We start from the raw sequence: 25000 nt of genomic DNA, 5'->3' as shown, positions 1-25000 counted from the left end.
AGAGAGAGGGAGAGGGAGAGAGAGAGAGAGAGAGAGAGAGAGAGAGAGAGAGAGAGAGAGAGAGAGAGAGAGGGAGGTTGTGTGTTCGATTCCCAGGGAACACATTTTAGGTGTAGAATGCACTGAAAGACACTTTGTATAAAGGCGTCTGCTAAATGCATACATTTATTTATTTATATCACTGTATATATGATAAGTAATAACTCTTCATCCAGTAATACAATTATATTAATAATTAGTTCACTTAATTGTTATATTCTGTTCAATAAGCATCATTTGAACTCACCAGTCCTTGATCTTGAATAAAGTCGTCCAGTGAGCAAATGTTCTTCTTCTCCGACTGTTTCTCCATCTCAAATGTCTGCGTCGCGTCTGTCGCTAGGAAACCAACAGCCGCTCTTCCGGCTTCCTCCGGTGCGCGTGCACGTGTGTTTGGTGTTCGGCGGTGACGCGCTCTGATGATGTTTGTTCTTGTTTTAAACATAAACTCACTTAATTTTGATCAGATTAGCAGGATCTTCTGTCAGTAAATGTGTCTTGATTTAACAATCTTTATAGTTTGCTGGAAAACAAGAGTGTGGTCATAAGCTACGATAAAAGTTATGTCCATATTTTGAAGTTTAGTTTTTTAAGTAGGCTAATGGAAATCTGATGTGAGTTGTATTTTCAAATTTGAAAGTGCTGCTACATTCATTGTACTTTTCAGTATTTATAACAAGCTGGATGTGGATGACAGGAGGGTTATAAATGACCATGTCGTCCCCACACTAAACATAAAGCGGATACAGAGAAGAAACTCTTGGATTTATGAGTGAAAAGAGATCTGTGGTGAGCATCACTGTTAGAAATGTTCCACAACACGAGTCACTCCATAAACCCAAAACCACTCCGAGTACCCCTCAAACACTCATCTTCCCAAAGTTCAAGAAAAACAAAATGATCTGAGAGCAGGATTTTCGGTTAGTGTTAGTCACACATGGCTATCATGGGAATAAACATCTCCTTTTACGACTTGTGGAGAATAAATATGCGTTTGGAAGAGTTCTGTGGTCAAACGGTGTGTTTGTTCCATCGTCTGTCGGCTGTTTTCAGCTGCTGGAGAAGATCGACATCATCACGGATGGAAGAGCTCAGAAATACAAACCTGTGCTGATTCACAGAAAACAAGCGGATAGAAAACTGAAAACTGAATCTGGTATTGGGTGATGATAGAACGTAATGAGAAATTGATAAGCAGAGATTTTGAAGGATGGTCATTTTTGAGCAGAAACTCCATAAGTGTAGCAAGGTTTGGAAAACATACCCATAAAGTGCCAAAATTGGTTGGAGATTGGTAAAACTGGGGTTAAAACAAGAAAAATCAAGTAATAAATGATATATAATGACTAGTGACTCTAAACAAATGAACTCAAATACAAATGTTATACTAGAACCAAGCAACAATCAATGGAAACATGAAAGTATTAATTCTTCACTTGCTTTTTTGATGGTCTTGTTTTTTTTTTATTTACTGTAGACTATTGTGGGTTTTGGTGATCAACAAAGTCAAACTGGCTGCTGGGAAAGTGTGACGAGGCTTGAGAACCTCAGTCACGTCTGGTTTATTTGAGAGATTGAAATACTTTTATTTACAAGTCAAAGGCGCATGCATTCACTGATTGGCTGCTTGTGTTTAAGGCACTAACGAAGCGTGTTGTTGTGCATGTGTGTCAGTAATAGGCCTCTCTGATTTTGGCCTGTAAACTGTCGCAGGTCTTCTTGGCGTCTCCCAGCAGCATGGCAGTGTTGGGCTTGTAGAAGATGGGATTGTCCACCGCTGCGTATCCCACACCCAGAGTACGCTTCATCACGATCACCTGCACACACACACACACACACACACACTCCAGTCACGACTGATTCGCTGTTACCTCACTTAATAAATCAGCTTTGTGTCATAAATCTAAACAAATCAAGTGAATCAAGGATTCATTCATAAAGAGAGTCACTTGCTCCATTTCTGAACGAATCAGATGAGTGAATGATTCAATGACTCAATTGCTGCCACCTTCTGTCATTTCATTTATAATTTAATTCCATATTTCAGTATATTCATTAAAACATTTATACCAAATCATTTACGCAATGTTGAGTCAAAATGTTTATTTTTGTAATGCTTTTCAGATTTAGGACTTTAGATGGTCTTTTGGGGGTGATTTCTCAACCACGATTAATGTGCACCTGACAGCTGTAATAATTAGAGTCAAGCTCACACCTGTTTAGACTTCCAGACTTCCAGCACGGGCATCCCGGCGATGATGGAGTTGGGATCTTCCTGTGCGGCGGAGTTGACCGTGTCGTTGGCTCCGATCACGAGCGCCAGGTCGGTTTCTGCACAAACACAGCGAGAACAATCAGAAGGTCTATTAGCCGCTCTCATGCGATGGGATTGTGTTCCTCCGCTCTACATGCTTATCTGCGGCAGCTAAACAAAAACACGTGCTGCCCTCCGACTCGGAGCGCACAGACGCCAGTCGCTGGTCGCTGGGATATGTTGCATGTCTAGGCACAATTACATAATCAAAGTGAATTATTGCAAAGATCAGAGTCCACATGTGTCCCGACCGCTGCCAAATAACTTCACAGCCGTCTGTGGATCATGGGCTCATCTGTCGGACAGATATGAGACGCCTTTCCCACTGCACCTCAACCACTCGCGCTATATTTCATGGAAAATGGACTTTGCATGTGCTATTTAACACATATACTCTACCGCCCGAAACTTTGGAGTCTGAAAGGAAATGAACACTTTTACTAATCAACAGTGATGACATTTATAATGTGACAAAATATTTCTATTTCCAATAAATGCTGTTCTTCTGAACTTTCTGTTCATCTGTGAATCCTGAAAAATAAAATGCATCACAGTTTCCACAGAAATATTGAGCAGCACAACTGTGTTCAACACTGATAATAATCAGAAATGTTTCTTGAGCAGTAAATCATCATATTATTCTGATTTCTGAAGATCATGTGACACTGAAGACTGGAGGAATGATGCTGAAAATACAGCGGAGCATCACAGAAATACATTACACTTTAACACAGATTCACACAGAAAACAGCTGCTTTAAATTATAATAATATTTCACAATTTTTACTGTATTTCTGATCAAATAAATGCAGCCTTGGTTTGAATCAGAGTTCTTTTAAATGTTTGTACACTAGTGTAGATAGAAACTAAAGATTCAAAGTAGATATAACAAGTGTAATGCATGTAGCACTCTGTAAACATAATGAAAGGGGAAAACAAGAGTAACAATGTTTCATCAGTTACAGTAATCATGTCTTTGGATGCTGCTGAACCTGACCTGGGAAATCCTGGTTGATCTCGTCCATCTCTAGAACCACGTCGTACGGGACGCCAGCTTCGGCCAGGAGCACATTGAGCTGACCGGGCATGCGTCCAGCCACCGGGTGAATCCCAAACCTGAGGGACACACGCATGATAATCAATATTTGATCAGGTTTACATCAGAATGATTCAGCGTGGAGCTTTTCAACAGCAGAACTCGAGGGAGTTTATCCTTCATGCTGTGTATTCTCCATCTGCGCCGCTCTGATGTAAATACTCGGAGAATGTTTTACACTTTCCCTCTTTATTTACAGAAGGACTGCATTTTTACCAGAGCTTCTTATTAGACACAGATGTGTTTCGTCTTGTTTTTTACAGAGTTACGCTGCAGAGCTGCCAAGTGCTCAAGACACTGAACATGAAGTGTGTGAATCCAGAAATTAATTAGATTTGATCTGAACATGAGCGTGTGACACACGTCTGACCTCACGCTCTTGCCCTGCTCTCTCAACATCTTCACCATGTCAGCGATGGGATACTGAGCCTTGGCCGCACACAGACCCCAGCCTGCGGAGAGAACACACACACACACACACACACACAGATGTAGGTTATTAATCCGGTGTGTTTTCTGAGAATCAAGCGCTGTGAGGTCAGCGAGGAATCCCCCAAACCCACTGTCTCCAGATCCACATTTGCTCCGGGTTTGCTGTTAATATCTGGAGGAGCGTGGAGAATTGTGTCATCGTTCGAGTGTGTGCCGACTCTCTGGGAAATCCGTTTGATTGCATTCAGACTGCAGAGTTTCCTGAACTCCAGATGTCTCCCTGCAGGAGGATCGCGTGTGGAGACGAGACACGCACACATGTGTGACCCGTGTTTCAGGATCCTCTCGGGCACATTTCTCAAAGTGTGCACATTATGTATTAAAACACAACACAGACTTGTAAACCGATATGCATCGTGTGATACACATCAGCTTATAATAATTAGTTTGTGGCGACACCAGAATGTTACAAATCAAAGCCAGTTTCATTGAGTGGGATATCAGCACAAACCTGAAGATTAACTAGTATTCATAAATCCAGCTTTATAAGCATACATATATTTACACAAAAGCCATCTATTCTAATATCAAAACTCATCTGGTTGATGCTTATATCTTTTATGACTGTAAGACATTAAGATATTAGAAACATTAACATTATAGATTTCTGATAAGCTGCTCTAAACCATGTGGCTCAGATTAAACAGATGGACTCGTTTTTAGTTGATTGTGTCTGTGGAGCTTAGTCTGGGGTTTCTGCAGGTGTGTCTGGAAGACAGATGTGTGTGTGTGTGTGTGTGTGTGTGTGAGAGAGAGAGACTGACACACACACACACACACACACACACACACAGACATCCTTTGACAAACACTGGCCTCTAGTGTTCAAACGACTGAGAAACAGCTGTATAAATGTCCTCCACCACAAAAGATCATTTCAGCTCATCCTTCAGTTCAAATGAAGAGCAGAAACCATGTTAAGAGTAACACACTTCCACTGAATAGAGATGATGAACCGATAAATGTTGAAGCTGTCCAGGTGTCAAAATCAGATCTGGTCTAAACCAGAGATTCTCATCCGAGGTGACTGAACATGATTTAAAATAAAGACAAAACAAGCACTGGAATAAGTTAAGAAATAAGAACAGCTACAAATCAAGATCTTTCTTATTTTAATTCATTGTTATTGTCTTTGAAGAACAAATGGTCTGGATTTCTGGATATTTCTAGATCTGGAAAAAAATCATGGAAATTCGTAGAATATTAAAACTCTATGAGTATTTTTATAACAAACATATGTTCTATTAATTATACGAAGCTATAAAATATTTTATTAGACATAAATTGTGAATAATTAAAAAATGATCCATATGTTTATAATTGTGACTTTCATGTTTCGAGGTTGCCATGGCTACACTGTGTTTGCTACACTGAATCACTGTGTGCAGTTTCTGCTTCTGAAGGAGGAGCTGATGAAGCTAACCACACTGATGCAGCTTAAAGGGACAGTACACACATAAAATGAGAATTCGAACATTTACTCACCCTCAAACCATTTCTGATCCCCACTATCTTCAAATAAAAAAGGGGGACCAAAAATGCATTTTTAACAACTTGAGGATGAGTAGACTTCATTTTTGTGTAAACTATCCCTTTAAATATGCATTGAACCTAGTTCATTTAATGAGTTACATTAGTCACCTCATGCTTCTGTAAGTGTGTGTGAGTGTGTGTGTGTGTGTGTGTCACACCAGGTGTTATGATGATGCTGTTGGCCTCTTTGATCATCTCGATCGACTGCTCCACGTTGACCTCGGTGTGTGTGCCGGTGATCTCCATGGGTTTCCCGCCGGCGGTGGACGTGGTTCCGTATCCTCCCAGAATGACGTTAGGCAGCGAGCGGTTCATGGCCTGCAGAAGAGCACGCCTCAGTGGAAGAGCTGGATGTGTTTCTCTGGTTGATGTTAGTGCTCACGTTCACTCACCACACACATGATGTAGGACAGGATAGCACCGGACGAGCCGATCAGAGCGCCCACGATGGTCATGAGGTTGTTGTCCAGCAGGAATCCCTCGGCACACAACGCCCATCCAGAGTAACTGTTCAACACCGTGATCACCACGGGCATATCAGCCCCTCCGATGGCTGCGGTGAGCGTCACACCCTGCGCACACACACACACACGCACGCACACAAATTAATGACAGAATTTTCATTTTTAGGTTTAATTTATTTTTATATTCATATATATATATATTGAGTGTTCTGGTGTGAGGCTCAGCTCACCATGACGGTGGAGAGGCCGGAGACCCCCAGCAAGCAGCCCATGCCCATGTTGTAAGTGTCAGTCATCATGAAGGGCACCATCCCACCCACCGACGCCGCCATCAGACCCGCGTTCAGCATGTGACGACCCGGCAGCAGCAGAGGAGACGAGTCCAACAAACCTGAGGACACACACACACACACACACACACACACACATACACACACAGGAGCGTCCAGATGTGTGTGAGAACATCTTCATCCTCGTAACATCAAACTGAGTTCAGCAGTACATGATGAACAACTGAGACAAGCAGAGCAGAACTAAAGAGAATAACAAAAAAAAAGTTGTAGTTTTTGTTTTATTGAAACAAAAATACCTTGTAGCTTTCCGTAGGCGACCAGAGAGCCGCTGAAGGTCACTCCGCCGATGTAGGTGCCCAGATACGCCACGATCTTCAGCACACTGGCAGACGGATGGGTGTCCAGGTGCGGGTGCTCGATCATGAACTCAGCGACACAGGTGAGAACCGCTGCCAGACCCACCAGACTGTGGAACGCAGCGACCAGCTGAGGAAGATCTGAGATCTCGATGCGCTTGGCGATGGTCAGACCTGAGGATGTACATATCACACACACACACACACACACACACACACAATCAGTGTGATAAAGCACACTAGGACTCACTAGACTGTGAGCACGCATTTCATAAACTCAACAATAGGGGTCGACCAAATTATCGACCGATTATTACAGATCAAGTAGATGATAACCGATATTTTGCACTGATATATATGCTGTAAAAATGAAAATTAATGTCAAATTTAAGAATAATGAGGGTTCGGACCAAAAACTTTCTTTAAATGCTTTTAAATTATTTTATCAGTAAAGCAGTTTTGAAAATGACACCGATAAGCATTAATATCGGCACCGATAATCAGCCGACCCCTACTAAACAAAACAAATAAAACGGCACTGCGTAATATGTGCTGAATGAAATCCAATACTAGTTACTTATTAATCCTGGCCTGCTGATTCTAAAAATAGAATAGTGTCTGTTTTGCTCTTTCACACCACACTCACAAAACCTGATTCAGTTCTCATTTTTGCTTTGGACACTTATTTGTGCAGTGAAGAAATCTTGTATTCTCCCTTAAACAGCAGAAAAACACTACAAACACGATTTTAGTCTGAATCTGAGCCAGATTAAACACTATTTGAACAAATCTCTGCCCATTTTCACACGCATGACATCATTTGATGCCGAATCCTGACTTCAAGCTAAAAATTATGGCCACAGATCAGAGTTTTTTGCTTTTTGGCATCCAAACAGACACAGAATATAACAGGTTTTGTGGGGGGGGGGGGGGGGGGGGTAGAGTATTTAAACATAGTTTTCCACTCCTTTGCAGATTGTGCATTAAATGATATTTGAATACTTCCTTTAGTCATTAAAACTGAAACTTGACTTGACAAACCTGACTGCTTTTGTTATTTTTAAAAATGAAGGGAAGTTGAAATATATATAATTTAAAAAATCTTTAGTCTTATTTTGTCAAAAAAACGAATTTTTTTTTACAATTTTTTTTTAATGTTTATTATATTTTTCAAATCAGCATCCACAAATTAGGTAACACAATTTTTTTGGAAATCAGCCGAATTGTTTTTCAGGATGCAAAACAAAAGGATGCATGTTTTCTACTCCGCTTCAATGTTTGTGTTTTAATCCACCAATCTTGAACTTTGGAATGTTTCTGTTGACGTTTTTAGGTTCACGTGAACGAGCCTTTAGTCTGAGAATCAACAATGAAGTCCAGTGCTGAATGAGCGGCTCTTACCCAGAGTTCCACCTGTTGCCATGGCGAGGGACATCTGTGACAGGAGCTCAGGTGAGGGTTTCAGAGCGCCCAGTGTAGCAGCGATTCCTCCAGCCACCCCGATCATTCCCAGCGCATTCCCCAGACGACTGGTGCGCTGAGCCGAGAGTCCAGCCAGAGCCCCGACACAACACAGACCCGAGCCCAGGTACATCATCTACACACACACACACACACACGCACACACACACACACACACAGATTCAGACCCGAGCCCAGGTACATCAACTACACACACACACACACCTGCTCGATGCTGTATCCTCCGGCCACAGACGCCCCGTATCCGCCCACAAACGCCAGGCCGGGCAGAGAGTAGAGGTAGTTGTGCTCCGGAGGGTCAGTCGGTCTCTTAAACATGTCCAGCATCCTCTGTGTGATCAGGAACCCACCTGACGAGCACATGCAGCAGATCAGACATCAGTGCTGTGTGTGATCCATGCTCTTCAGCACAGTGTTTTATTCTCATCATCTATTAGTGCTGTTCACAGTGCGGCCCAGTGTCAGAGAACAGTACAGTTCTTGAATCTTCAGCAAAATCACAAAATGAATCATGGTTCATTTGATCTGTTTTGACACTCCCAGGTTCTGTTGATAATATATGACAGTTATAGCTCTGTTAATGTTAAAGTAGGGAGGCTATGAATATTGTGTGTCTGGTTTGTGGCTGGTTGTGTTGTGCTGGTGGTGTCGGTTATGGGTTGATTCCTCTCTGACCTGCGATGTTGATGGAGGACACAAACGCAGCGAGCAGCGCCAGAGATTCAGGAAGAGATGAGGGAGTCAGACCCCCACCCATCAGCACCAGCCCCCCCACCGCCGTCAGACCTGCACACACACACACACACATCAGCACACACACACACACACTCATGTGTTCAGGTGTATCTGTGTGAGCCTCACCTGAGATGGCGTTGGTCACTGACATCAGCGGCGAGTGCAGAGCTGGAGTCACGCCCCACACCGTGTGATATCCCACAATTCCAGCGAGGCCAAAGGTCGTCACCATCTGAGTGAAGGCAGCATTAGGAGAGGCGATACCCAAACCCAGCACGGTGGAGAGACCTTCACAACAGCAGAGAGAGAGAGAGAGAGAGTCATGCACATATTCAGCTGTTCGTTCGTTCATTGGTCTGTTCTCTGACCTGCTGTGTAGACTCCTGCTGATGTCATGGTCTTTCTAAACGGGGAGATCTCGGCCTGTTTCTCAGCCTCCAGCTCGGCGACGGTCTTCACTTTGGTGGGTGCCGGCGGGGGGGTGGTTTTCGGTAGAGGTGCTGGGAAGAGATTCTTACCTTGCTGGAAACATTAAAATAAAATATTTACGTTTGAACTAAAATCCTATAATAGTTTCGTGCATGTGTCACGTCACAGGAGTGATTTATTTGGGTCGCTCACCTTCATCACCATCGTGCCTCTGATCACGTGATCCAGCGTCCCGTAATCAAACTCATCGCAGGGCTCGAAGTGGAAGAACTCTTTGTCGGGGCTGATGGCCTTCAGCAGCTTGATGATGTTGTTGGAGTAGAGCGTGCTGGCCTGCGTGGGCATGCGGCTGGGCAGATCCGTGTAGCCGATGTGTGTCACGCCCTGATGGACGTACAGCTCTCCAGGTTTAGTGGTCTCTATGTTTCCTCCGGCCTCCGCCGCCAGATCCACCACCACCGACCCGTCACGCATGCTCTCCACCATCTCACGCTTGATCAGCACTGGAGCTCTCTTACCTGCTCACACACACACACACACACACACACACGACTGTGATCAAACCAGGCTTTATGAATAAAGCAATAATCCCCGTGAAGTCGTGGTTTACAGTTAACTTATAACAGCTAAGGGGGATTGTTAGGCATGACATATGCTTCTATAAATGCACTGTAAACCACAGCTCCACAGGGCTTATTAAAACGGTTATAGTATAGTAAGGTTTCACAAAATAAAACAGAGCCAATAAAGTGTAAAGATATGAATAAAAACAGTATTCCTCCACCAAACAATGTAGCTCCTCAGAAACAGCTGTGGTTGTAACAGAGTGGTTGCCGAGCAACACACAAATGTAAACAAAGGTGAATGTTACTTTGTTACTTGGTAATGTACAGCAGCTCTGAACGTGTCTCAGCCAATCAGAATCAAGGACCGGAACTATCCACTTTATAAAATCAATTAAAGACTTTTTAAGACCACGTAAAGAACATTGAAGGAATAAAGTGAAGGGAACACAATATGTTAAAATGTTCGCTGAATGTAAATGTCTTCCAAAAGATCACCAATACTTTTTAATATTTAATATTATTTTCTCTGCTCCCAAACTCTAGAATCTGGACATAACTTTTATTTTACCTTCAGATCACACTGCAAAAAAAAGTGATGCTCTTTCTCAGTGTTTCTGTCTTGTTTTGCAGGCAAATGTCGAAAGATTCTTAAATCAAGACACATTAACTAGAGAAGCAAAATAACAGAAAAAGTCTTGTTTTATAGAATGAAGCGATTTTATGATTAAAACACAAACGAATATCTGCTAATAGACTATTAATTCAAAGGAGAAACAAGTTTTCATTACCCACTGACAGATACTTGTTCTTGTTTTAAGCATAAATTAATTTCATTTTGTTCAGTTTCTCAGAAAACAAGACTTCATGTGTTCATTCTGCATCTTCAGTAAATGTGTCTTGGTTTAAAGATGTTTAGATGTGAACTGGAAAACAAGACAGAAATTCTGAGGAAGAGATTTGTTTTTAGCAGTTCATGAAATATTTAATGCTTGAATCTGAAATCAGAAAAGAAAGTCCTGTAACATCATGACCGATTTAAGATATTTTGAGGCCTTCATTTGTGGAAGGGTGGATTAAGACCCTGTCAAATGTGCCAATAATTTCAATAATTAGACAGAAACAGTGTGAATCGTTAGTGTTCACCGGGAATCAGAGCCGTGCTGATGACGATGTCGACATCCTTGCACTGTTTGGCAAACAGACTCATCTCGGCCTCCAGGAACTCTTTAGACATTTCTTTGGCGTATCCTCCGATTCCTTCGCCCGACTCTGCGATGTTTATCTCCAGCGGCTCGGCTCCGAACGACTTGAACTGCTCCAGTGCTGCCGGTCTAACAGGAGACACACAGACGGTCAGTTTGACCTCAGGGTCCGACTGATGAAGCATCTCACACACACACACACACACACACACACCTGGTGTCGAATCCTCTGACTATGGCACCCATTGATTTAGCAGCTCCTGCTGCAGCCAGACCGGCGACACCGCCACCGATGACCAGCACCTACACACACACACACACACACACACACACAACATAATTACGTACTTAATACAAAATACCCTACTTTTAGTATACTAAACTGGTAAACTTAAAGCCTGCTAAACTGCAACAGCAAATTTTGTCCTTAATGCAGTTTAATTGTATGGAAGTATCACTGAAGTCGAATTAAAGTTATCCTGAAGTAAATCTGATTGTGCTATTGCTAGTATTACTATTTTAAATATCTTGCATTTAGAGACCGATATAATTCAGAGATTATATAATCCTTATCAATACTGACATTAAAACACATTTTAGGTTTAATATGCATCGTGCACAATTAGTGCTCCAAATAAATGAATACTGTGTGAACCCATAAAACATCACAATAAATCATGGATCTCATATTGTTTTACTTAAACACATGTTCAACTGCAGGATAACTGCAAGTTTAAAATAATCATAATAACATAACATTTTTAATTCAATATTTAAATGTACTGAAATGAGTGTGTAGCATTATATCATATATATTGCCAATATTGAATTTAAAGAAAAGCAATAAACTTCTTTTATTGCACTGATACTATTAAAATCTATATATTAAATGTGTTAAATAACAGAGAATAAAGTTTCCTTCCTGTGACCTTCTGAACTTTAATAATCATGTTACGCTGCATTGTGATGCCTGTTTTTCCATCCCCAAATTTAAAATATCTTTAAAGACTTCTGCTATACCAGTATTTAAAACTTTTTATGGTTTTAAATTTGGTCAAACTGAATTTAGGACATTTTAAGGGTTGTTAAGAAGCCTGGGAACACCAGCTAATCAGACGTTCCTGCATCATTTGAGACACTCAGATTATTATCATACTGACAGATTATTTCAGCATCACTGAGATACTATTAGAGCTTTTTGTTAATATTTTGAATTAGGTTTTATTTTTATATTTAGCCTACATTTTTCGTGTTAGTTTTTAGTTACCTTCGCCGGAGGAACTTTTCCCGCCGCTGTGATCTGCCCAGTGAAAAACCTTCCGAAGTGATTGGCGGCGAGAACCACGGCCTTATACCTGCGGACGAGAGCGTAATGAAGGAGATTATCATCATCACACAGAGCTCCACACACACACAGAGCTCCACACACACACACACACACACACACAGAGAGCTCCACACACACACACACACACACAGAGCGGGACCGGCCGTCTCACCCGGCGATGTTGGCCATGGAGCTGAGCGCGTCGTATCCCTGTGCGATGGTGACCCGAGGCACCTGGTCCATGGCCAGCACCGAACACTGCTGTGTGCTCAGTCTGTCCATCAGCTCGGGGTTCTGCGCTGGGTAGATGAAGCTCACCAGTGTGGATCTGGGCTTCAGGAGGTCAGCCTCATGCATCCGTAAACCCTCGTTAAACACCGGCGCTCGAACCTGCGGCACACATCAGTCACAGCACTGACTTGTATTGTATTATTCCTGTATGTGATGCAGGGCTGCCTAAGGGCTGAAGATCACGGGCACCAGTATGGTTTTCCAGCCTTGACTCTTACACACAGAGATTGTTCCTGATTCTCTGAATCTTTGGATGATATTATGCACTGTAGATGATAACTTTAAACACCACAGCATTGAGGGAATTGGTGATCCTCTAGCCATCTTGACTTCTGAGAGACACTGTCACTCTGAGAGGCTCTTTTTAAACCCAATCATGTTCTCAATTGACCTAATAAATTGCAAATTGGTCCTCCATCTGTTCCTTATATGTACATTTAACTTTTCTGGTGTCTTATTGTTACCTGTCCCAACTTTTTTGCAATGTGTAGCTCTAATGAAATCCAAAATGAGGCAATATTTGGCATGACCTTACAAAATGTCTCACTTTCAACATTTAATGTTCTCAATATTCTATTGTGAATAAAATATGTTTATGAGATTTGTAAATTATTCCATTCCTTTTTTACTCAATTTGTACAGGGTCCCAACTTTTTTGGAATCGTTTGTATAATGTAAAATGTAATGGAATGTAAATGTATAAACTCAGAATTGCGACTAAGGACAAGATCCCGGATAGAGGCGGCCGAAATGAGCTTTCTCCGTCGGGTGGCTGGGCGCTCTCTTAGAGAAAGGGTGAGGAGCTCTGCCACTCGGGAGGAGCTCAGAGAAGAGCCGTTGCTCCTCCACATAGAGAAGAGCCAGCTGAGGTGGCTCGGGCATCTGTTCCGGATGCCTCCTGGACGCTTTCCTGGGAAGGTGTTTCGGGCACGTCCCACCGGGAGGAGGCCCCGGGGAAGACAGAGGACACACTGAAGGGATTATGTCTCTCGGCTGGCCTGGGAACGCCTCGGTATCCCCCCGGAAGAGGAAGGAGGAAGTGTCTAGGGAGAGGGAAGTCTAGGCATCTCTGCTTAGACTGCTGCCCCCGCGACCCGGCCCCGGATAAGCAGAAGAAGATGGATGGATGGATGGAAACTCAGGAATTGCGATTAAACTCAGAATTGCGAGATATAAACTCAGAATTGTGATTAAACTCAGAATTGTGAGATATAAACTCAGAATTGCGATTAAACTCAGAATTGTGAGATATAAACTCAGAATTGCGATTAAACTCAGAATTGAGATTAAACTCAGAATTGCGATTAAACTCAGAATTGTGAGATATAAACTCAGAATTGCGATTAAACTCAGAATTGTGAGATATAAACTCAGAATTGCGATTAAACTCATAATTGTGAGATATAAACTCAGAATTGCGATTAAACTCAGAATTGTGAGATATAAACTCAGAATTGCGATTAAACTCATAATTGTGAGATATAAACTCAGAATTGCGATTAAATTCATAATTGTGAGATATAAACTCAGAATTGCGATTAAACTAAGAATTGTGAGATATAAACTCAGAATTGCGATTAAACTCATAATTGTGAGATATAAACTCAGAATTGCGATTAAATTCATAATTGTGAGATATAAACTCAGAATTGCGATTAAATTCATAATTGTGAGATATAAACTCAGAATTGCGATTAAACTCAGAATTGCGAGATATAAACTCAGAATTGCGATTAAATTCATAATTGTGAGATATAAACTCAGAATTGCGAGATATAAACTCAGAATTGTGAGATATAAACTCAGAATTGCGATTAAACTCAGAATTGCGATTAAATTCATAATTGTGAGATATAAACTCAGAATTGCGATTAAACTCAGAATTGTGAGATATAAACTCAGAATTGCGATTAAACTCATAATTGTGAGATATAAACTCAGAATTGCGATTAAACTCAGAATTGCGAGATATAAACTCAGAATTGTGATTAAACTCAGAATTGCGATTAAATTCATAATTGTGAGATATAAACTCAGAATTGTGATTAAACTCAGAATTGCGATTAAATTCATAATTGTGAGATATAAACTCAGAATTGCGATTAAATTCATAATTGTGAGATATAAACTCAGAATTGCGATTAAACTCAGAATTGCGAGATATAAACTCAGAATTGCGATTAAACTCAGAATTGCGATTAAACTCAGAATTGTGAGATATAAACTCAGAATTGCGATTAAACTCAGAATTGTGAGATATAAACTCAGAATTGCGATTAAATTCATAATTGTGAGATATAAACTCAGAATTGCGATTAAACTCAGAATTGCGAGATATAAACTCTGAGCAGATGTCGTTCAGGCGTCAGCTGAAGGATATAAACCACTTTATAGTCTCAAAGCAGCCTGAAGCTGGCTTAAACATTCTCACCTTCAGGACCAGATCTGATCCAAACGCTCCCTTGGTGTCAGTGATCTGGGCTCCGGCGGCCCGGTACTGATCGTCAGAGAACTTAGCTTCACGTCCAGCGCTGGACTCCACCTGCACCCTGAAGCCCTGTTTGACCAGCATCTCCACACCCGCGGGCGACACGGCCACCCGCCGCTCATTCTGATAGATCTCTTTAGGAACGCCCACCAGCACGTCTTTATATCGCACACCTAACACACACACACACACACACACACACACACACACGCGGACAGGAGGAAAACTACAGTTGGAACATCCTAGCAACTGCATAGCAACCACCTAATGTCCTAAAAACAACACCATGGCAACCACATAGCAACTGGTTGGAAATCACCCACAACTAGCAGTGAGAGTTTTGGATGTCAAATATCACTCACGTTATTCATGTAGATGTAACGTTTTCTCCCAATTCTGTCATTTTTCTTTTGTAATTCTGAGTTTACATCTCACATTCAGTCTAAATTGCTATGAACTCAGAATTCAAAATTGCGAAATCTGAACTCAGAATCCTGAGAAGTGCATTAAGAATCGCAATAAACTCAGAAATGCGATATATAAACTCAAAACTGTGATGAAATCAGAATTGTGAGGAAAAAAGCCAGAATTATGAGAAAAAACGTTGCAATTACTATTTTATTTATTTTTATTCTGTGGTGGAAATAAGCTTCCATAGTTTTCAGTGAAGTGTGTGTATCCAACAACTGATCTTTGAATGAATGAATCAATGAATCAGTCTTTTCCAGGTTTTATGTCTATTTTATAATACATCAGTGGGAACATTGAGTTCACACACACACAGGCGGCGTTCAGGGCAGCTCAGCGTCACGGACGGATCAACTAACACATTTCTCTCCATAATTGGCATCATGACATCCAATCAGAGCGAGGCAGCAGACACTATTAGAAGCTCATTGGCAGAGATCCAGTGGAGTCGCACATGCATAAGCTAAAGGGAAGTGACATGCAATGATAAGGACACTTCGAGAGGACATTGAGAGCGAAAGATCATCTGGATTTCACCTTTAACTGACCTCGCTCATCTCCACCACAGAAAGTTCCATTCACACGTGATACATCTCTCAACACTTTCAGCTGAAAATAAGAAACTCTTTGAGAGCTTCTGCTCTTCTTTCACACTACTTTGACCTCACATGACCTGAGTTATAGTTCTGAGGAGCCCGTCTCACCTTTAACAGCCTGTTGATCGTACAGAACAGGGAAGGTCTGGAAGAATCGTCTCCCCGGCCGCTGCACAGAGCAGCACGTCACACAGCGCAGAAGACACGCCATGTCTCAGACGTCTGAGGAACACAACACAGTCTCAATCACACACACACACACACGCGCTCTGTCAGACGCAGACACGCATGTCCAGGCAGCCGGACGAAGACACCTGCTGCTCTCGGACCACAACGCGAGATCACTGACCAGTGACGAGAGAACAGGGAAACATGCCAACACACACACACATACATACACACACACACACACACACACACACACACTCACACTCCAAACACACTCACACTCCACACACACACACACTCACACACACACTCACTGTACAGATCCTTACAAGCATATATTTGTCTCTATATAAAAATAAATGAATCTTCATTAAGTATAAATGATAAACATTCCCAGACTAAAAATACACTGCTTTATCCTTTCAAATACAGATCTCTCTCGGGACTCTGACCTCAATCCTAGATCTCATCACTGATCTTAAAGGAACAGTTCACCCAATGAAAATGAATTTTTTCATGAAAGGGAACAGGTTTGTAGAAATGTAGCACTGCATCAGTGTCTCATCAATGGATGCTCTGCAGTGAATGGGTGCCGTCAGAATGAGAGTCTGATAAAAACATCCCAATAATCCACAGCACTCCAGTCCATCAGTGAACATCTGGAGAAGACAAAAGATGAAACACATCCAGCATTAAGATGAGTTTAACTCAAACACATAGTCTATAATCCATAATAACACTTCCTCCAGTGAAAAAGTGCATCTGCTGTTGTCTCTCAGAGATATGTTTAGATCTGTTTAAACACTGCTTGATCTTTGCAGATCTTTGCAGATTTCTCTCCCGATTCAGACCAGATATCAGCATCATAAGTGACAAATGCTCTTATCATCCAATCGTGCTTGTATTTCTCTATTAGTGCTACTGAATCTTAGCGCTTCTTTTGACACAATCAACCACAACATTATTTTGAAAAGACTTGAAAATAGACTTTTACATGCATTGTTTTTCTTTTGTTGAAGGACACTCTCTGGCTTAACTCTTCATGGATGTATTGCATTTCTGTATGTTTATTTTATTCTATTCCTATTTACGTATATCTATTTAATTTGTATCGTGTCTTGTTAGTTTTATATGTATTGCCATAATTAAAATGAATGTGAATGTGTTGTGACACGTCTCCAGTCCAGCAGGTGTCGCTGTGAGCGCTTCACCGTGCGGCGCTGCAGTGAAGAAGCCCGGGAGAACACGTGCTGTGATACGAGGACAGTGTTCAGCCATCAACACGAGTCTGAGGCAAGACAACAACAACACCACTGAATGATATGAATGAGGATAGTAGTGTCTTATAGAGAGTTTATCTCTCTCACATCCAGGTCCATTCAGCACTTTTTATGCGTCTAGTAACTGATGCAAAATTATTAGTAGCTATTTTTAATTCTGATTCCTGATTCAGTAACACATACGTAATAAGACTGCATCATTGAAACATTATACGTGTTTTTATTATTGTTATTTTTGTACTCATGCACAGTGAATGATTATTGATATTGATTATTGTTCTGCTCTGTATGTTACAAATAGTATTTTTTATATAAACAGAACTATAACCATCAGTGTTTTTAGTGTAACAGTGTGAGTTATTGAAGATTGTGTCTCTCTGCATCTCTCTTCTGTTGTGTATCTGTAGGTGTCAGAGATGTCTCTGGTGGAGGGTCTGAAGGTTCTCCCGCTGGACGCCGTGGACTCGGACACACAGCGCTGTCGCATGGGTCCGGCTCTGATGTCCAGGTTAGGTCTGAGGCTGGGCGCTCCGGTTCTGATCCGGGTTCAGCGGGGGGTCTGTTTGTGCACCACATGGCCTCGGCACGACCTCGCCGAGGGCTTCCTGCAGATCAGCACCCAGTGTGCCACACCGGACCTCACCGCACAAACACTCACCGGACTCAGGGTGAAGCCGGCGCACATCTCAGCGCTGTCCTGCCCCAGGCTCTCCAGCGTCAGCGTGAAGGTGTTTGTGCAGAGAGCGGAGCACAAGCGGAAGGTGTCCGAGCGCGGCGTCCAGCAGCTGCTGGAGGGTGTGTACGTGCACCAGGGTCATCTGGTGGACCTGTCCTGTGTGAAGAGCGAGCTGGTGTTTGTGCTGGTTGAGAAGGTGAACTCGGGCTCACAGAAAGCTGGTCTGGTGACAGCGAGAACCCGTGTGGAGGTCAGCGAGCTGCAGACCGTTAAACACCTGGAGAGGCGTCAGGAGGTCTCGACCCCGTCTCTGGGCGGCCTGGAGGAGGTGTACGCCTCGCTGAAGGAAATAATCACGTTACCTCTGCTTTACCCGGGGACTCTGCGGCAGCTGGGAGTGTCGTGCCCAAGAGGCCTGCTTCTGATCGGGCCGCCCGGCGTCGGGAAGACCCTGCTGGTGCGCCGCGTGGCCAGGGACATCGGGGCCACGTTAGTGACTGTCAACGGGCCGGAGGTCACGGGGTCTCGACCCGGAGAGAGCGAGGAGAACCTGCGGCGGGTGTTTGATCAGGCGCGGGAGGCGGCCGAGGACGGTCCGTGTGTCCTGCTCATCGATGAGATCGACTCTCTGTGTCCGAGGCGGACGGGATCCAGCGGCGCACCGGAGAACCGTCTGGTCGCTCAGCTGCTGACGCTCATGGACTCCATCGGCAGTCACGAGGGCTTCGTCATCGCCGGAGCCACCAACCAACCAGACGCTCTGGACCCGGCGCTCCGGAGACCGGGCCGGTTCGACAGAGAGGTGATTCACCACACCGTCTCCAACTCAGTCACGTTCTTGGGCCGTTCATCTGAATTAAATTGTAAATTGAGTGGACACTATACAGCTATCATCTCTGTGTAAACTACAAAAACACTAATTTATGAGAGTGCTGCCATCATGTGCATGTCTTCTGTTGCTCTGAAAGGTCAAAGCTTCCCGTGTGTCCTGCAGGTGATCGTCGGCGTTCCCTCGCTGCTGCAGAGGCTCAGTATCCTGAAGTGTGTGTGCGGTCAGATGCCGCTGTCCTCTGATGTGGACCTGAAGGCTGTTGCTGAAATGACCTGTGGGTATGTGGGGGCGGATCTGAGCGCGCTCGGTCGAGAAGCAGCGCTGCAGGCCATGCGACAGACGCAGGTACAGTCCCTGAGAGCGCAGGAGTCTCCGGTCTGCTCTCTCGCTCACACGTGTTGTGGTTGTTCAGACAGGAGCGAGCGAGCCGCTGTCGATGCAGCACTTCATGCAGGCGCTGCGGATCGTGCAGCCGTCGTGCCTCAGGAGCAGTTTAGGAGCCACAGACTTCAAACCCATCGGCTGGGAGCAGATCGGAGGACTGGACGACGTCAAACTCAGACTCAGACAGGTACGAGAGCTCCTCGGTTCAGGTCCATCTGTACGACTCTGGCTCTGTGATGACGTCTGCGGTCTGTGTGCAGAGTATCGAGTGGCCCATGAGGTTTCCCGAGGCGTTGGTGCGGTTGGGTGTCTCTCGGCCCAGGGGTGTGCTTCTGTACGGGCCGCCCGGCTGCGCTAAGACCACGCTGGTGAAAGCAGCCGCCTCTTCATCACACTGCAGCTTCCTCTCCCTCAGCGGAGCCGAGCTCTTCTCTCCGTATGTGGGAGACTCGGAGAAAACACTGGCACAGGTCTCACCTCACTCTCATCCCGCTTCTGCTCAGTTAATGCTTTGGTGCAATTAATTATGAAATAAATGAGGCATTGAAATGATTAGAGCAGTTGCAGGATGACGGCATGATCTGTCTCTCGCTCAGTTGTTCGCTCAGGCGCGTGCGTGCGCTCCCTCCATCGTGTTCCTGGATGAGATCGACAGTATGGTGGGTTCTCGAGCGGACGGTTCCTCTCACAGCGTGCAGTCGCAGGTTCTGGCCGTTCTGCTGACCGAGCTGGACGGAGTGGGACTACGATCTGTGGAGAGACGCAGCAGCGGGAGAAAGATCGCTCTGTTAGAAGGAGAGCAGGAGGACACCGGACTACAGCAGGTCAGAGACACAGCATCTCTACTCACACACACACACACACACACAGACAGACACACACACACACACACACACTCTCAGACACACACACACAGACACCCACACACACACACACTCTCAGACACACACACGCACACACACACTCTCACACAAACACACACACACACTCTCAGACACACACACACAGACACTTGTAATACCTGTGTCATACCCATGTCATTATACAGAGTTGTGTCCTGATATGATACAAAACATGCCCACACACAAAAACACACTCACAGACACACACACACACACACAAACACACACACACACACCATCATACACACACAAACACTCTCAGACACATACGGACACACCCTCACACACACACTCACACACACACACACACACACAGATACAGACACTCACTCTCTCACACACACACACAAAGACACACCCTCACTCACACACATACAAACTCACACTAAACACACACAGACACACACTCTCACTCTCAGACTCACTCACTCTCTCACACACACTTACACACTAAACACACACACACAGACACTCACTCTCACACATACTCACTCACTCACACACACACTCACACACAGACACACACTCACACACACACACACACACAATCATTCTGATATGATGATTTATTATTAGAATTATCAACAGTTGTGCTGACAAATGTTTTTTGGAAAGTTTGACACTTTTTTCAGGATTCTTTGATGAACCAAAAGTTAAAAAGATCAGCATTTATTCAAAATAGAAATCTTTTCTAACATTATTTAACACATCCTTGCTGAATAAAAGATTTAATTTCTTTCAAAAAAGAAATAATAAAAATGTACTGACCCCAAACTTTTGAGCCGTAGTGAATATTGTTAGATTTCTATTTTAAAATAAATGTTTTAACTTAGAATCCTGAAACAAAAGTATCACAGGTTCCAAAGAAATCTGAAGCAGTTTTGATAATAAATCATTTTATAGTGCAGGAGAGTCACACCACACACCCGTGTAGTTTCAGGACTTGATCATCTGGATCAGGTGTGTTTAATCAGGACTGAAGAAGCTAAACACTCCAGGAAGTGAGTTACAGTGTTCTGTGTGTAGATGTGCACGTGTAGTTTACACCGTGTCTGTATTACATTTCAGATGGAGCTGCAGGAAGTGTGTAACAAGGACGTTTTGATCGTGGCTGCCACTAATAGACCAGAGGTTCTGGACAGCGCTCTTCTCAGACCCGGACGCCTCGACCAGATCATATACGTCCCTCCTCCAGACCTCCAGGTGAGCAGACGCCCTCTAACCCCGCCCACTCCTGTAGACCACGCCCACCCTCTAACCCCCGCTCACTTCTGTAGACCACGCCCGCCCTCTAACCCCGCCCACTCCTGTAGACCACACCCATCTCACTGAGTGAAGCGCTCTCGAGCAGGAAACAAGAGGAGGGCAGGAACCTCTCTTTATCTGTCAGCTGTTGATTGGCTTGTGAGAAGTTATTAAAATGAATGCATGTATGAGTTGTTCACAGTAAGACGAGTAACAGATGTGGTCATAAACAGGCTCGTCTGGCCGTGCTGCGCGTCTGCACTGAAAGCGTCCCGCTGCATCAGGACGTGTGTCTGCAGGATCTGGCTGCGCAGACCGAACTCTTCTCTGGAGCCGATCTAGAAAACCTGTGCAGAGAGGTAAAGCACACGCTCGTCTCGCGCCATCCGTTCGCTTCGCTCCGGGTCTGTAACTCTTCTGTGTTTCAGGCGGCTCTCCTGGCGCTGCGTGAGGACGGACTCCAGGTCTCCAGCGTGAGACACAAGTGTTTTCTGAAGGCGCTTCAGAGTCTACGTCCATCACTGAGTCCACAACAGCTTCAGCGACACGTTCAACTGTTTCAGAGTTCTAGTAGTTCACTCTAGAATTAAAATTTCCCAGCATCATCCGAGGCCTTCATGTCTTTCTTTCTTCAGTTGAAAAGGACTTTCCTCTATTTAATTGACTTCAATGCTGGCTGAAGTTCAGCTTTCAATTGAAGAACATCTTGGATAACATGAGCTAGAGTTAATTATTAAGATTTTTTTTATATTTAATAAATATATCATGTTTATAATTTGTGTACAAATGTCCTGTTTCCCACATTCTTCATAAAGTGAAGGGTGACGCACAAAAATATCAGTTGTGTTCTTAATATTAAAGGATATGTTATATGTTTAGATTTCTAGGGTTTTTACTCTTAACTTCTAAAGTAATATTTAATTAAGACTCATTTCGGAGTCGGACAAAATTAGATTTTAATTAAAACAGATCGAGTAAAGGTCTCGTGCTATGCGTGACCAAGGGGCAAGGAACTCGACCGGAAGTTGAAGTCGGGTGGGGGCTGCCATCTTTTAGCAGAACTTCACTTGCGTTAGCATCCCATTGACTCCCATTCATTTTGACGTCACTTTGACAGCGAATAACTTTACATCTGAGGCGTTTAAAGACTCTGTTTGTCCATTATTTATTTCTAAAGATACACGACAATGTATAAAGGGCTCCATTACCTTCTATGTTACATTATGGCCCCGAATAAACAGTTTTTGTAAAAAATAGGCTAACGATTGCATCATAACCACTCGACTCTCTGTCGCATTACCGTACAGACAGGAGGAGAAGCTCGCAGGCAATTAACTTAATATGGCGTACTGGCGTTACATTTTAAAATACTATACAAAATAATTAATCAGAATACTTACTCCTGCTCACTCACGCCAAAGAACTCCCCGCTCAAGCTCGCCGTCTCTGCAAGATTAACGATGGCAGTTTGCACGCACAGATACTAGAAGATTTACAGCTGTCAGACAGGTTGCTGACGTCGTCAAGCTTCGTTTGAGTCTGCGCGTCAGAAACAGAAGTGCTAAAAAACCCTAAAAATGGGCTTCACTTGTCTCAGTTGAGTTCCAATGGGGTCGCTGTGTCCATTTCTTTTCCTGTCTATGTGCTTGACGCGAATGCGTAATCGGTCATTCGCTCATTTCATATTTTCTGCATAGCTTATCATTTATGTCGCCAATTTTTTTTCACAAATTATTATTATTATTTTTTTAAAGTCTTTAAGTTCAAAGTCTATTGTTCGTTATCTGGCTCGGCTCGGTGTTCATCTTCAGTTCTCTCTTCACAGCAGTTCAGTCAGTGTACTGTTTGAGTAAATGAATTACTCCGGGATATTGGTTTGTTTGAACTCAGAGGGAGTGTCAGACACATTAAAAAAGTTAACAGCTTAAGACATTTGTTTATTAATGTGTATTAGAGACACGAACCGTTTAAAACAATTCAGTTTGATTTGGTGAACTGATTCAAAAAGATGCGGTTACATCGAATGATTCGTTCGCGAACCGGATATCACAAACTGCTTTGTTTTGAACTCTCTCATAACAGACACGGAAGAGAAGACAATGCTGAATAAAGTCATGGTTTTTGCTATTTTTGGACCAAAATGTATTTTCGATGCTTCAAAATATTCTACCTGACCCTCTGATGTCACATGGACTACTTTGATTATGTTTTTCTTACCTTTCTGGACATGGACAGTAGACCGTACACACAGCTTCAATGGAGGGACTGAGAGCTCTCAGACCAAATCTAAAATATCTTACACTGTGTTCAGAAGATAAACAGAGGTCTCACGGGTTTTTGAACAACATGAGGGTGAGTTATTAATGATATAACTTTGCTATTTGGGTGAACTATCCCTTTAAATTACAAAAAATAAAGAAATTTTCCATGATATTCTAATTTGTTGAGATGCACCTGTAGTGTCAGATTGTCATTGAGTCCAGCAGAGGGCGCTGAATTTATAGTTTCAGTTTGATAGTTTCAGTTTGAGAGTGAAGGGTGTGTGTGTGTGTGTGTGTGTGTGTGTGTACGTGCCAATAAATGCGTCACCATTGCGTTATAAGAGAAAGCCAGTCAGAATGATTCTGCATCTACAGCACACCTTCATCAGGTCGGTCTTCTCTCCTCATCTCTCCTCATCACCACTCGTTCAGTCATGTTTGATGTTTATCTGCTCGTCTGTGACTCTCAAACTCTCACTGATGTCTCATTTGAACTTTCTGAATGGCATCGTTCTGAATTCAGTTTGTTTAGGAAGCCTCAGTGTCGCAGGTGAAGATGCATGGAGGATTTCTACAGCTGCTCAAGAAGAGGAAGGAGGTGAGGAAGACTTCTCATCAACATCACCCAGCCGGGGATTATTATATCACCACATCTGTTTCAGTTTTTACTTCTTATTCCTTTTTTCTAGTTGATTCCTCTGATTGGGTTTGTGGGATGTGCTGCAGTTGGAGCAGCAACAGCTTCGATTTACTTCTTACTGACCAAACCGGACGTCATGTGAGGGTTTAATCATGTTATTCATGGGGTTAATAAGAAGAATTGATGTTATAAATCTCTTTCCTGCATTTTTAGTATGATGTGTAATTTAAAAAAGTTAATTTTAAATGTATAATATTATGTAAAAAAAACCCTGTGCAGTGATAAAACGTTTTGCCTTTTATAGTTTAAACAAGACTAGGAATCCAGAGCCGTGGGAGACATTAGATCCATCGACCCCACAGAAGGTGAGGAACACTTCCTCCAGCGAGTCTGGATCAGGACTGACTGGTTATGGTAATGTTAACCAGCAGTCAGATATCT

The 25000-nt window shown here is 43.2% G+C and overlaps 3 protein-coding genes across 5 annotated transcripts in view; 2 read left to right on the top strand and 1 right to left on the bottom strand.

Annotated features, from left to right (window-relative positions):
• Nucleotides 1-1555: 1555 nt before the first annotated feature.
• LOC127934340 (NAD(P) transhydrogenase, mitochondrial) lies at nt 1556-16498 on the bottom strand. Its single transcript, XM_052531650.1, has 20 exons — nt 16280-16498; nt 15051-15280; nt 12501-12718; nt 12269-12356; nt 11216-11304; nt 10943-11130; nt 9426-9751; nt 9173-9326; nt 8931-9092; nt 8745-8855; nt 8274-8419; nt 7989-8184; nt 6528-6761; nt 6169-6329; nt 5867-6046; nt 5633-5792; nt 3820-3901; nt 3351-3469; nt 2255-2370; nt 1556-1856 (listed from the first exon to the last, which is right to left on the bottom strand). Exons 1-20 carry the CDS (start codon nt 16380-16382, stop codon nt 1710-1712), a joined length of 3210 nt encoding a protein of 1069 aa, XP_052387610.1. The 5' UTR covers nt 16383-16498; the 3' UTR covers nt 1556-1709.
• Nucleotides 16499-17489: 991 nt separating this feature from the next.
• LOC127934343 (ribosome biogenesis protein SPATA5L1-like) lies at nt 17490-22263 on the top strand. Of its 3 annotated transcripts, none has more exons than XM_052531656.1 (9): nt 17490-17632; nt 18027-19097; nt 19290-19472; nt 19540-19698; nt 19772-19981; nt 20108-20335; nt 21482-21616; nt 21892-22017; nt 22087-22263. In XM_052531656.1, exons 2-9 carry the CDS (start codon nt 18036-18038, stop codon nt 22240-22242), a joined length of 2259 nt encoding a protein of 752 aa, XP_052387616.1. In that variant the 5' UTR covers nt 17490-17632; nt 18027-18035; the 3' UTR covers nt 22243-22263. The 3 variants fall into 3 exon arrangements, with proteins under 3 accessions (XP_052387616.1, XP_052387615.1, XP_052387617.1); XM_052531655.1 differs by having other exon boundaries at nt 17610-17674; XM_052531657.1 differs by having other exon boundaries at nt 17615-17712.
• Nucleotides 22264-24314: 2051 nt separating this feature from the next.
• Nucleotides 24315-25000, top strand: part of LOC127934086 (normal mucosa of esophagus-specific gene 1 protein-like) — a 3455-nt gene continuing 2769 nt past the window's right edge. The window contains exons 1-3 of the mRNA XM_052531262.1: nt 24315-24517; nt 24609-24697; nt 24864-24994. Of these exons, the coding sequence (XP_052387222.1) occupies nt 24476-24517; nt 24609-24697; nt 24864-24994 (262 nt within the window). The 5' untranslated portion in view covers nt 24315-24475. The remainder of the gene's footprint in view (nt 24518-24608; nt 24698-24863; nt 24995-25000) is intronic.

Source organism: Carassius gibelio, chromosome A18, assembly GCF_023724105.1.
Source record: "Carassius gibelio isolate Cgi1373 ecotype wild population from Czech Republic chromosome A18, carGib1.2-hapl.c, whole genome shotgun sequence".
Classification (NCBI taxonomy): Eukaryota; Metazoa; Chordata; class Actinopteri; order Cypriniformes; family Cyprinidae; genus Carassius; species Carassius gibelio.
The sequence above is the reverse complement of the archived record's forward strand: the minus strand, read 5'-3'. Positions and strand labels throughout refer to the sequence as shown.

Excerpts from the sequence above, each read along its gene's own strand:
- LOC127934343 (XM_052531655.1), top strand. Across the intron at positions 19,098-19,289 it reads CGGGCCGGTTCGACAGAGAG|GTGATCGTCGGCGTTCCCTC; the intron begins GTGATTCACCAC and ends TGTGTCCTGCAG. Across the intron at positions 19,699-19,771 it reads TCAAACTCAGACTCAGACAG|AGTATCGAGTGGCCCATGAG; the intron begins GTACGAGAGCTC and ends GTCTGTGTGCAG.
- LOC127934340 (XM_052531650.1), bottom strand. The coding sequence starts at position 16,382 with ATGGCGTGTCTTCTGCGCTGTGTGACGTGCTGCTCTGTGCAGCGGCCG. Across the intron at positions 8,856-8,930 it reads AGTGACCAACGCCATCTCAG|GTCTGACGGCGGTGGGGGGG; the intron begins GTGAGGCTCACA and ends GTGTGTGTGCAG. Across the intron at positions 3,470-3,819 it reads GAGCAGGGCAAGAGCGTGAG|GTTTGGGATTCACCCGGTGG; the intron begins GTCAGACGTGTG and ends TGTGTCCCTCAG.